Raw genomic sequence first — 14,428 nt, forward strand, 5'->3', positions numbered from 1 at the left:
ATCAAACGGCAATTGATGCTAGATCAATTGGAAATTTAAAATCTGAAATTGATAGATTTTTGTTAAGTAAAGGTGTCAAAGGATGCGGCGCAAAGGTGTATATGTAGAACAGCCATAATCTCAATAAATGGCAGAGCCGGCTCAAGGGGCTAAATGGCCTTCTCTTGTAACTATGTTCCTAAAACTGACTTTTTTGTTGTAGATCTCCACGTAAATCATGTCTACTGTCTTTATAGCGTTATTGAAAGGAAGGGGGGGGGGGCGGGGGGCGGGTCGTCATTTCATTTATTCTTCCTGAAAATGAGTAACTTCCAAAGCATGGGTTCAGAAAAGGATTCAGTAGGCTGTTGACAAACTGTTTGGTACATCCCACTTCTCATCTGAACACTTCACAAATAACACTGCTTCTTGACAGACTTTATTTGTATTTGGAGTCACTGAAGTCGGCCTTTTGATCGAGTTTGTTTCTACGTATCTAATTTGCTCTTCCATTCCCCCCCGCTACTCCCCAACTTTCTCTTGTGCACACACACACGCACACCAAAAAGAATTGTAAAATACAGGGATAACTTGTTTATGATCTTGACTGCTTTTTTTTTCAAGTCATATGCGCATGAACTGACATTCATTATTTCAGAACAGTTTAGATGAGGATATAATGCCACGCTGATCTTTCATATTCCTTGAACTCTTAAGTGTGTCTCCTAAAAGAAAATAACTTTTTAAATTGTCTGTAGCACTGAAATTCTAAGAGCATGGAGACGGAAACCACACCGGCCAAATAGAAACATATTAATTTCGTCATATGGCCCACTGCTTGAACCCTTTTACTGGACATTGCACATAACTTGTTTAAAAAGACCACAGAGCTGAACCATGAAAACACGGTTGCACATTTGCATTCTGAGAGACAGTTGAATAGAGAGTCAATGGAAGTGCTCACTGATTCAATTGACAAGATTGGTCTGGGCAACAGTGATGATCCACATCTTGTCTGTGTAAGAGCCAGCACTCCACCACCCACCGAGTGTGTCTAGTAAGCTTTGAAGAATCAACAACCCTTGCAGACGATACTGTTTCAAACAAAGAGCTGACTGACCAGACTGGGAACTGTTTGAATTGTGCCTCACAGAAAGGTTTGGGGCAGACTGCAATTTGAAGACCAAAGAGAAGGAAGGTCCCTCTCTCTCTCTCTCCCTGTCTCTCTCTCAAGCAAGGTCCCAGAGACCCATGGAAGCAGCTTAAGCCTCAAGATAGAGGACCTCTTCAGCCTTCTGGTACCAGAGAAACATGTTTGGAAGTGTGCACTGGACCCCAACAACAATGGTATGACTTCAACCCCAATGAGGGACTTTACATCCAAACCGAGATTACTATTCTAAACCTCCCCCCTTAATTCTTTCTCTCCCCCCCCCCGCACCCCACTGTATCTATTTGTGTGTGTGTTTATCTCATATGCATGCCAGCGTGGTTGTGTCACGTATTTTAGTAATTTTAACCGAGTTAGACTAGCAAGGTTAATAAACATATTTTTCTTGTTTAAACCTAAGAAAGCCTGTCAGGTTGGTTCATTTACAATTACAGTTAGGGAGCAGTGAGCAAGGACTCACTGAGGTGAAGCTAAGAACGCTGTGTTTTAAAAGTTAAACCCTGTTACGGCGAAACCAGGAAAGGGGCAAGAGACCTGAGACCCCTTCCTCACCCGGTTATAACAGTGTTAACTGAATGTAGTATAGCACATGCTTAAAGCACGCTTGGATTAGAATCAGACCAATGACAGTCCACTGCCTGGCATTAATAAGGTTGGGAGAAGTCAAGGAGGGGAATGTTCTTTTCTTTAGCATCGAGTTAAGAGCAATATTGTGCCAGTCAGGATTGAAGGAAAAAAGACTTAGAAACATAGAAAATGGACAGCACAGGGGGAAGCCATTCGCCCACCTTGTCTGTACCAGTTGAAAAAGAGCTATCTATCTAATCCCACTTTCCTGGTCCTTTCTTGGTCCGTAGCCTTGCTGTTGAAAGCACGTCAAGAGCATATCCAAGTATTTTTTAAGCACAGTGAGGGCTTCTGCCTCTATCGCCACTTCAGGCATCGAGTTCCAGACCCTCAGCACCCTCTGGGTGAAACAATTGCTCCTGATCTCCCCTCTAATCGCTCTGCTAATTGCTTTAAATCTATGCCCCCTAGTTATTGACCTCTCCACTCTATCTAGGCCACTCATAATTTAATACACCTCAGTTAAATCTCCCCTCAGCCTCCACTGTTTCAAAGAAAACAACCCAACCTATCCAATCTTTCATCAGAGCCAGAAACTTGACCTTCACCACCATTTCAAGTTGTATTCCACAGATCTGATAAGCACATCCTGATTATAAAAGAACAGAAACACTTGCATTTACACAGTGCTTTATTACATCTCTATGCACTTCATACAACTAATTACTTTAAGATGCCTTGACCTATGTATGCAAATGAGGTTAATATTTTGTGCACAGCAAGATCCTACAAATAGCAATGTTTTTGGTGGCATTGGTTCAGGAAGCGATGTTGACCGAAAAACAGAAAGCGCTCCTTGCTCTAAGAGCAATGCCAAGTGATCCTCAAAATCCTTCTTAATCACTTGACACAGATTGATGTCATCGCAGTTTAACATTGCATCCAAAAGACAGCACGTAAAACAAGGTGTGAAGCCCTGAGGTGGGACTAGTCGACCCTCCATGAAGTCAATTAGTAAACTTTCCCTACAAAACTATTCTAATTTACAAACGTATGTGTCAGAAATATGAGCTAAATCAAGGACAAGTCAATGCCATCCAACCTATCTACTTCAAGTTCAGTTTTTCAATCCAAAGTTGTTTTTTTACCAAATGCACAGCTTCAGAGTAGGAAGATGTGTACAAAATGTGTTATATAAATGATAGCAGGGTCTGACCTGCAATACTAATAAGCTTTGTCATATTATCATTGTCGTGTGTGTTACTTGCAGTGTCCTGATATTAATTAACCTCAGCACCCAGGAAAAGAAAAGTAACAGAGACATGTAAGTAATAGAGAGAGGGGGTGGGATTTGAAAGAGAGAGAGAAAGCAACTTCCATAGACTCTATGGAAATTTTCCCTGTCACCAGTTGGGCAGTAGATTTTATTCATTGAATATCAACAGAAATAAAACTCGGGCATCCACCCCATTGGTTTACTATCCAAGCAGTGAAAGTGAAAATTACTTCCTATAAAGTCAGGACTGAGGACCTTGATAGCAATGATGAATGAGGTAAGTGAATCTTGTCTGAATATAAATGGATCACTGCTGTAGAAGATCACACATTGAAATTACCTTTACTGTATTTAGAGGCTTTTTAATAACTGCCATCTGTGAAACTGCGTATCACTCTGATTTGCTGGAATCTCTCACTGCAAGGAAAGCTCCTGCTGATTACCACCTACCACCCTCCCTCAGCTGATGAATCAGTACTCCTCCATGTTGAACACCACTTTGAAGAAGCACTAAGGTTAGCAAGGGCATAGAATGTACTCTGGGTGAGGGGATTCAATGTCGATCACCAAGAGTGGTTCGGTAGCACCACTACTGACCGAACAGGCCGATTCCTAAAGGGCATAGCTGCTAGACTGGGTCTGTAGCAGATGCATCTGTCCATGACAGTATTGGTAGGAGTGACCACCACACAGTCCTTATGGAGACGAAGTCCCATCTTCACATTGAGAATACTCTCCATTGTGTTGTGTGGCACTACCACCATGCTAAATGGGATAGATTTTGAACAGATCTAGCAATGCAAATAAAAGCAAAATACTGCAGATGATGGAAATCTGAAATAAAAACAAGAAATGCTGGAACCACTCAGCAGGTCTGGCAGCATCTGTGGAAAGAGAAGCAGAGTTAACGTTTCGGGTCAGTGACCCTTCTTCGGAACTGACAAATATTAAAATTGTCACAGGTTATAAGCAAGTGAGGTGGGGGTGGGGCAAGAGATAACAAAGGAGAAGGTCTAGATTGGACAAGGCCACATAGCTGACCAAAATGTCATGGAGCAAAGGCAAACAATATGTTAATGGTGTGTTGAAAGACAAAGCATTAGTACAGAAAAGGTGTTAACGGACTGAATATTGAACAGCAGAAAGTGCAAACATGAAAAAAAAACAATGGGTAAGCAAACTGAACAAACTAAGATGCAATGAAATAAATGCAAAGAAAGGTTGTAAAAACTGTAAAAAAAGAAAAAAAGAAAAAAGAAAAAACAACTAAAAATGAAAGTAAAATGGGGGGCTGTCATGCTCTGAAATTATTGAACTCAATGTTCAGTCTGGCAGGCTGTTGTGTGCCTAATCGGTAGATGAAATGCTGTTCCTCGAGCTTGCGCTGATGTTCACTGGAACATTGCAGCACTCCCAGGACAGAGATGTGAGCATGAGAACAGGGGGAAGTGCTGAAATGGCAAGTAACTGGAAGCTCAGGGACTTGCTTGCTGACTGAGCAGAGGTGTTCCGCAAAGCGGTCACCCAGCCTGCGCTTGGTCTCCCCAATGTAGAGGAGACCACATTGTGAGCAGCGAATACAGTATACTACATTGAAAGAAGTACAAGTAAATCGCTGCTTCACCTGAAAGGAGTGTTTGGGGCCTGGGATAGTGAGGAGAGAGGAGGTAAATGGGCAGGTATTACACCTCCTGCGATTGCAGGGGAAGGTGCCATGGGACGGGGACGAGGTGGTGGGGGTAATGGAGGAGTGGACCAGGGTGTCGCGGAGGGAACGATCCCTTCAGAATGCTGACAGGAGAAGGGAGGGGAAGATGCGTTTGGTAGTGGCATCATGCTGGAGGTGGCGGAAATGGCGGAGGATGATCCTTTGGATATGGAGGCTGATGGGGTGGAAAGTGAGGACAAGGGGAAGCCTATCACGGTTCTGGGAGGGAGGGGAAGGGTTGAGGGCAGAGGTACGGGAAGTGGTCCGGATACGGTTGAGGGCCCTGTCAACAACAGTGGGGGGGAATCCTCGGTTGAGGAAAAAGGAGGTCATATCAGAAGCACCGTCATGGAAGGTAGAATCATCAGAGCAGATGCGTCGAAGACGGAGAAACTGGGAGAATGGAATGGAGTCCTTACAGGAGGTAGGGTGTGAAGAAGTGTAGTCGAGGTAGCTGTGGGAGTCGGTGGGCTTATAATGGATATTAGTAGACAATCTATCCCCAGAGATGGAGACAGAGAAGTCGAGGAAGGGAAGGGAAGTGTCAGAGATGGACCATGTAAAGGTGAGAGAAGGGTGGAAATTGGAAGTTGATAAAGTTTTCCAATTCGGGGCGGGAGCAGGAAACGGCACCGATACAGTCATCAATGTACCAGAAAAAGAGTTGGGGGAGGGGGCCTGAGTAGGACTGGAACAAAGAATGCTCGACATATCCCACAAAAAGACAGGCATGACTAGGACCCATGCGGGTACCCATAGCGACACCTTTTACTTGAAGGAAGTGCGTGGAGTTGAAGGAGAAGTTGTTCAATGTGAGAACAAGTTCAGCCAGGCAGAGGAGGGTGGTGGTGGATGGGGAATGGTTGGGCCTCTGTTGAAGGAAGAAGCGGAGAGCCCTCAAACCATCCTGGGAGGGATGGAGGTGTAGAGCGATTGGACGTCCATAGTGAAGAGGAGGCGGTTGGGACTAGGAAACTGGAAATTGTCAAAATGACGTGGGGCGCCAGAAGAGTCACGGATGTAGGTGGGAAGAGACTGAACCAGCGGACAAAAAAAATAGAGTCAAGATAGGAAGAAATAAGTTCAGTGGGGCAGGAGCAGGCTGACACAATGGGTCTGCCGGGACAGTCTAGCAATGCAAAACTGGGCATCTATGAGGCGCTGTGGACCATCAGCAGCAGAATTGTATTCAACCACAATCTGTAACCTCATGGCCCAGCATAATCCCCACTCTACCATTACCATCAAGCCAGGGGATCAACACTGGTTCAATGAAGAGTGCAGGAGGGCATGCCAGGAGCAGCACCAGGCATACCTCAAAATGAGGTGTCAACCTGGTGAAGCGACAACCCAGGATTACTTGCATGCCAAACACCGTAAGCTGCATGTGATAGACAGATCTAAGCAATCCCATAACCAACAGATCAGATCTAAGCTCTGCAGTCCTGCCACATCCAGCCGTGAATGGTGGTGGACAATTAAACAACTAACAGGAGGAGGTGGCTCCACAAATATCCCCATCCTCAATGATGGGGGTGCCCAGCACATCAGTGCAATAGATAAGGCTGAAGCATTTGCAACAATCTTCAGCCAGAAGTGCTGAGTGAATGATCCATCTCGGCCTCCTCCTGAAGTCCCCAGCATCATAGATGCCAGTCTTCAGCCAATTCGATTCACTCCACATGATATTAAGAAACGACTGAAGGCACTGGATACTGCAAAAGCTAGGGGCCCTGACAACATTCCAGCAATAGTACTAAAGTCTTGTGCTCCAGACCTTGCCGCACCCCTAGCCAAGCTGTTCCAGTACAGCTACAACACTGGCATCTACCCAGCAATGTGGAAAATTGCCTGGGTATGTCCTGTGCACAAAAAGCAGGACAAATCCAACCAGCCAATTACTGCCCCATCAGTTTACTCTCAATCATCAGTGAAGTGATGGAAGGTGTCATTGACAGTGCTATCAAGTGGCACTTGCTTGGCAATAACCTGCTCAATGACGCTCGGTTTGGGTTTCGCCAGGGCCACTCAGCTCCTGACCTCATTACAGCTTTGGTTCAAACATGGACAAAAGAGCTGAACTCAAGAGGTGAGGTGAGAGTGCCTGCCCATGACATCAAGGCAGTATTTGAGCAAGTGTGGCATCAAGGAGCCCTAGCAAAACTGGAATCAATGGGAATCAGGGGGGAAACTCTCCACTGGTTGGAATTGTACCTAGTGCAAAGGAAGATGGTTGTGCTTGTTGGAGGTCAATCATCTGAGCTCCAGGACATCAATGCAGGAGTTCCTCAGGGTAGTGGCCTAGGCCCAACCATCTTCAGCTGCTTCATCAATGACCTTCCTTCAATCATAAGGTCAGAAGTGGGGATGTTTGTTGATGATTGCACAATGTTCAGCACTATTCGTGACTCAGACACTGAAGCAGTCCATGCAGAAATGCAGCAAGAACTGGACAATATCCAGGCTTGGGCTGATAAGTGGCAAGTAACATTTGTGCCACACAAGTGCCAGGCAATGACCATCTCCAACAAGAGGGAATCTAACCATCTCCCCTTGACATTCAATGGCATTACCATCGCTGAATCCCCCACTATCAACATTCTGGGGGGTTACCATTGAGCAGAAACTGAACTGGAGTAGCCATATAAATACCATGGCTACAAGAGCAGGTCAGAGGTTAGGAATCCTGCAGCAAGTAACTCACCTCCTGACTCCCCAAAGGCTGTCCACCATCTACAAGGCACAAGTCAGAAGTGTGATGGAATACTCTCCACTTGCCTGGATGGGTTCAGTTCCAACAACACTCAAGAAGCTCGTGAGTCTCCATCCTGGACAAAGCAGCCGACGTAATTGGCACCCCGTCCAAAAACATTCACTCCCTCCACCACCGACGCACAGTGACAGCAGTGTGTACCATCTACAAGATGCACTGCAGCAATGCACCATTGCTACTCAGGCAGAATCTTCCAAACCAACGACCTCTATCACCTAGAAGGACAAGGGCAGCAGTTGTGTGGGAACACCACCACCTGCAAGTTCCCCTCCAAATCACACACCATCCTGCCTTGGAACTATAACACCTTCCCTTCACTGTCGCTGGGTCAAAATCGTGGAACTCCCCTTCTAATAGCACTGTAGGTGTACCTACCACACATGGACTGCAGCGGTTCAAGAAGGCAGCTCACCAGCACCTTCACAAGGGCAATTAGGGATGGGCAATAATTGCTGACCTGGCCTGCGACGCCCACATCCCATGAAATAATTTTTTAAAAATGCTCCCAAACAGACACAATTGAGATGATCACAAAGTAGCTATAGATTGCCTATTTCAAGCAACTCCACAATCGTTACCCCAGACTTCCAATGTCCTGTCACTTTAATTCTCTGCCCCACTCCCACTCTGACGTTCATGTCCTCAGCCTTCTACGCATTTCCAATGAAGCTCAATGGAAGTTTGAGGAACAGCTCCTCAACTTTTGATTGGACACTTTACCACCTTCGAGACTCAACATTGAGTTCAACAATTACAGATCATAACCTCTGATACCATGTTCTTTTTGTTTTTCGATAGCAACTATTGGAGATTCTGCTTTTCCCATTTACACCTCCTCTAGACTCATCTTTTGTTTCTTTATGTGTCCCAGTATCATTTCTTTTTCCCTTGCACCATCATCCCTTTTGTCATCTAATTTCTCCTGCCTTTCATCCTATCACAGACCTTCGCTCTTGTTCTTTCCTCCCCTCCCCCCAACATTTCCCTCCCTCCTTTAGTACTCTCTAAGTACTCCCTGTTCTGATGACAGGTCAGCAACTGGAACTGGAACTCCATTTCTCTCTCCAGAAATGCTGCCAGACCTGCTGGGTATTTGTAGCATATTCCGTTTTCTCTCAGATTTCCAGCATCTGTAGTATTTTGCTCTTGTAACTCCAGGTCTTTTTTCTGTCTAATGTTCCCTGTAAAGACTTCAGGTGACAAAAATATTTCCCACAACCAAAATTCTGCAACTTTAAATCTTCAAGTCTGACCCTTTGGATCAATAGGTAAATGTACCTCCCATCACTACAACAAAGAATGTAATACTGTCCTGACACATCCGAACTGACATTTTATAAAGGTAATTTGATCGAGCAATTCCAGTCACAATACCATCATACTAATTTTCAAATATGCTATTTTATAGGAAGCATTGTATAGATAGTTGTCTAGTGTCAACGTAACAGGATTCAAAGTAAATGGTATGGAGAAGATTTTGATAGGCTACATATTCAAAGAAAAGGAATACAGTGTACTCACCCCTTCTGGAGGATATGCCACCCAGCCTAAGTCTCCAGGAGCTGACATAGAGTCCAAGAGGGTAACTAAACAATGAGAAAAGCAACTGTCAGTCTTTGTAGTGAGAAGCAGTATCTTTAAGTGAAGACCACCATTAACTTGCCCCGAACTCTGGAGAGAATTGGAATTTAGTGTGTGGTCAGACAGTCAAAATGGAGAAAATTCCCTGAATTTCAATCTTCAATAAACTTAAAACTAGTGTAGAAATAAGTGGGATTTGTATATTCTGAGCTGGAAATCTGAATCAATGTTTAGTTTTCACACATGCTGCTGAACAAGGAAACTAGGATTCTAGTTGTTGAATTCAACCAGTACTTGAAGTAACATGACGTCCACCGAACTTGCTGGATGGTACATCACAACTAGTACTGCATGGATCACAAGGAATTTTTGTTTTAAAGTTCTTTATTAGGTTAGGAAATCTGAATTCTTGGAATGTTCTCATCGTACTCACTACAAGTAAACACAGTAAGTCAGAAAATCCACATGAAATGGCACTTACAGTGTTCAACAGAAACCCACATGTTCTAGCTGCACACATGCAATTCTGAATGCCCTTTTCTTTTATCCAGTTTCAGGCTAAGATAAAGCCAAGATCCATGCAAACTGTATTAACAACACATCAAAGTGCATTCAGTAAACATAAATGGAGATGGGTGGCACAGTGGCGCAGTGGTTAGCACTGCAGCCTCACAGCTCCAGTGACCCAGGTTCAATTCTGGATACTGCCCGTGCAGAGTTTGCAAGTTCTCCCTGTGACTGTGTGGGTTTCTGCCGAGTGCTCTGGTTTCCTCCCACAGCCAAAGACTTGCAAGTTGATAGGTAAATTGGCCATTGTAAATTGCCCCTAGTGTAGGTAGGTGGTAGGAGAATTGTGGGGATGTGGTAGGGAATATGGGATTAATGTCGGATTAGTATAAATGGGTGGTTGATGGTCAGCACAGACTTGGTGGGCCAAAGGGCCTGTTTCAGTGCTGTATCTCTATGTTGACTTAATGTTTATTCTTTGATACAAATCCCATTACCAACCATTGGGCTGAATAGTCTGTGTCAGTTTAGATTGGCTTATTTCATTCTAATCAGTGTTGTAGGTTAAACTGTTTGGTGCACAGCACTGAAATCTATTATTAGCAATATACTGTTTATGGCTAAATAATGGCCTGGCTCATTAATTAAACATTCTAGGGTCAATACTTCATTTTATCACAGTAGATTGTGCATGGTTGAACAACATTCAAAGATCTCACTTGGCTGGGATATACACATTAATTCCTGATAATGGCTGGTAATGAGATTTGTATTAATGAATGCACATTAAGTCAATGCCTCCATTTATATTTACTGAATCCACTGGCTTTTAAGTTGATATGTTGGTAATACGATACAAATATCGCTTATAAGGTCTGGCTTTAGATTAGCCTGAAACTGGGTAATAGAAAAGGGACATTCAGAATTGTGCATGAGCATTTGGAACATGGTAACTGTAGCAATTTAAGCATCATCTCACGTGGACTGCCCTTGTCTGCCATTAGTGCAACTGCAATATTCCAAGAACCCAAATTCTTAACCTGAGGACATAGGACTTACTTGACAAGAAAAGACTTACTTTACAGAAATTCTAACCAAAGTATAGATTTCTTAGCGAATTGTTTATTCAGTTCTAAGCATTCATTTCCCGTACACGGTTATCTACCTGAGCAACGTGACTTCTAGTAAATGAAGATCTTGGGCCCAGTAATAAACATAGTGCTCTTAAAAATTGGTGCAGTATTCATTTAAACTTCACACATTTGAGAAGCTGCATCACCTGGCATCAAAATATAGCAGCTAATTATGGTGTAATGAAAGTAAACTGTAGTTCAGCACTAGAAAGAAGCTTTTGTTCGTACCATTTAAGCACCTCCGAATAACCATTAATTGATACAATGTTTGGCTCCACTGTGATAAATGTGTCTGAGCTGGGCAGCGTTACCTCATGCAGTCACACCACAGTGAGTTAGCACTTTATGCACCTGCACTTCATGTCCACAGGGCTTTCATTATAGGCTAAGACTGAGATGATTTTCTCCATCTATGTTTAAACAAATCACCAATTAGTCAGTGATCTAATTTTCAAGAGAATACACCATTTGTTATCTGTCTTACCATTTTATTCCAATAACATCAAAATTATGAGGTAAGGTTTCTCACTTGTTACCAAGGCAAAAGGAAACATGGAGTTGGAAAGACTTAAATGAGCTACACAATCCATACCATAGAACTACACAATTTCTCCTCCCCCATCTACGTCCTCTCTCTATTTAGCCACTCAATAAGGAACTCTTGGAGTTATATTTGGAGGGGGAGTGATTTAGTGGGAAAAAGAAAATTAACAGTTGTGAAAATGCAAAGAAAGTTTCTCTCACATGATCCACAATATTCAGATTCAACCAGTAATGTGGATAATGACCCACAGATTTCACAAAATTGTCAAGCATGGACAATATTTATACTATGCCCCCTTAAACTTTACACTTTGCTGTTCAAATACAAAGTTCGCCTTTCTAATCTTGAGCTGTGAGCTTGAAAAGCTTTTGAGTTATGTAAAACACAGGTGAAGTATTCCCTCCTTTGGCTCACCATCTATTTTTCCCAAATGCTACTGAGAAACGCCTTAAAATGTCTGCTTCTTTAAAAACACTATAGAAATGTCAGTAATAGTGAAACAGGTCTGTCCCAGGTAACAGCTGGATCCATTTGAGATAACTTCCAAGGATGCAGAAGAAACATGATTTCTCCTTCTCTCATCCCTCATAGATTATTGGTACCAATCTACTGAATAAGTCCGTGACTGTGTCACTCCTGTGACTCTTACATCTGCAGTAGTCTCACCCCTCCACAAACTCTAACACTGTCCTCTTACAGACCTCCCATTCCCTTCACCCCACCATTTGCAGCCATGCCTTCGACCATCTGGGCCCTAAGCGCTGCAATTTCCTCCTTAAATCTCTCTCCGCCTCTTTCTTGTCCTTTAAGGCCCTTCTTAAAACCTACCTCTTTGATCAAGCTTTTAGTCAACCCTCCTAATATCATCTTCCTTGTCTTGTCAATTTTTGCTTGATTATCCTTCTGTGAGGCAGTTGGGATGTTTTGCTGCATTAAAGGTACTATATAAATGCAAGTTGTTGTAATCTGAGTAAGCTTTAATGTACCATGCACAGTGGTTGTACCATTTATATAGAAAGCAAACTGTTGGTTAGAAGCATACGTAAAATATTAGAAATATGCTTGTTTTTCCGACCAATGCTTATCACCTACCTAAACCAAGGTATTCTGGTAGATATCCAAGTGTGAACTAAACACGTTACAAGGATTGAAGCTAAGAAATATGAGTTGCACACTAATCGAGGCCGATGAGTATACAAAATCCATGGAATTCTTCCTACACTTATCAAGAATTATAATAATTCTTAGATATGACCACTAATTTTCTCTGCAGTAGGCAAATTGGATATATCTTTACACCTCCAAATTGGTACAATTGCTTCAAGTTCTCCTATCATCTCTCAATCCTTACCCTTAGTGTAAAGGCCAAGAGATTGGTTGGCACCAGACCAAACTGGGCATGGTGATCAATCCTGTGCCAGAACAAGCAGGCTAGAAATCCACACAATACTGGGCCTCAGACCTCATTTGCATGAGATCAGCAACCTCTGGTCATGAGATCCCATTTGTATACCCTTGACATTCTTCCTGCACAACTCCTGACCGGCCAACTCCCCATCCTGACCCTCTTACTAGCTGACATTGTGAATGGTTCTCTCTGCTCAAGCATCATCTCACTTCCCTTCAAAATGACCATTATTATCCAATCCTTGACCTATCTTCCTCACCAACTATCGCCCTACTACCAACATCCCTTTCCTCTCAAGACTGGGAAGCATTTTATTACATCCCAGCTTTGTGCGTACTCCTCCATAACTCCCTGATTGAGTTTCTCCAGACTACCTTCCCTACGTTTCGCAGCATCAAAACAGCCTAATCAAAGACAATGATGACATCCTTTGTGACAATGACAACATTACTTTATCTCCCCTTACCCTTGTTCGCCTCTCCACAATGTTCAACATGGCTGAACAAATCATCCTTCTCCAATCTTCCTCTGCTGTCCAATTCCGTGGCACTGCCCTCGCATGGATTCATGCTTATCTCAGAATGCAGCCACAGCATCTCCAACAGGCACTTCTTTTCCCTTTTCCCCATCGTCTGCTCTAAAGTCTCCAAGGATTTATCCTTTGTTCCTTCTTTTCCTGATATACATTTCAGCAGTGGATTATATCATCTGCAGACGTGAGATCAGTTGCATGCTGCTGACACCTAGGTTTTCCTCTCCACTATCTGGATTGACTGCTACTTCTATGCTGTCAGACTGCTCACCCAACATTGAGTCTTGAATGTGTCATAAGTTCCCACAGCACAACAATGGGAAGGCAAGGTCATTGCTGCTGGATCTATTTTTTATTTTAAATGTAAAAAGGTTGGAGAGAAGGCACCTCCATTTTGGGGCGCCCACTACCTCACCTACCTGCAATGGCATCCTGTCGCTACTTTCAAGCTGAAGAACCTCCTATTAGGCCTCCAGCTTTGACAGCCCACCCACTATCCGTAATTGGATGGTGAGTCTGCCCTCAGGCCATTAATTGGCCAATTCGGTGACAATCACAGGTGAATGACTTCCCCACACAGTGTGAGCTTCTGACCCCCATTGGAGCCTGATGGCAGGATCCTGAAGCCCACAGAACAGGTCCTGCCCCCATATCTTTTCCCTGACAAAGTCTGTGTACTTCCGCCTCCACAATATTGTCCATCTACATTATACCATCTTTCCTTTTGTTGAAAAATGTATAGTCTGTATTCTAATCGTCTCCTGTTTGAATGTCTCGCATTTTCTGTGCATTATCTTATCTGATGATTTTTCTTTCCAATTTGACTGAGCTAATTTCCTTTCATTCCTCATTTTTCTTTATTGGAGGTTACCAGTGTTGGAGAAAGTAGACATTAATTTGGAATGAATATGACTAAGGAAACACATTTGAAAATGTTACCGTACTGGAGCTCGGTTTAGATTTTTTTTAAATGTTCCAATTTTGTTCAGAATTCCGACGTTTTACCCTTAAAATACTCTGTATCCTGCTCCATGTCAGAGCTCACATTCCTTGTACCCCATATCTAAAAGGAATTTGGATCAAATCAATTACTCCCAACAGACCTTGTATAATTTTTTTATTGCCTCACCTAAGAAAACCTTATGAAATTCCAAGCCATCAATCTAACATTAGTCTGTATATTATTCAGGCTTGATCAGTTACTTTCCACAATCATATTGTGCCTTTGACTTCATGGTATTTACCATAA

General features: G+C 43.1%; 1 protein-coding gene across 1 annotated transcript in view; it reads right to left on the minus strand.

Annotated features, from left to right (window-relative positions):
* The window catches only part of epha4b (eph receptor A4b), a 426,015-nt gene that overhangs the window by 396,521 nt on the left and 15,066 nt on the right, over positions 1-14,428 (minus strand). The window contains exon 2 of the mRNA XM_068042004.1: positions 8,996-9,060. Within this exon, the coding sequence (XP_067898105.1) occupies positions 8,996-9,060 (65 nt within the window). The remainder of the gene's footprint in view (positions 1-8,995; positions 9,061-14,428) is intronic.

This window comes from Heterodontus francisci, chromosome 11, assembly GCF_036365525.1.
Source record: "Heterodontus francisci isolate sHetFra1 chromosome 11, sHetFra1.hap1, whole genome shotgun sequence".
In the NCBI taxonomy this organism is placed as follows: Eukaryota; Metazoa; Chordata; class Chondrichthyes; order Heterodontiformes; family Heterodontidae; genus Heterodontus; species Heterodontus francisci.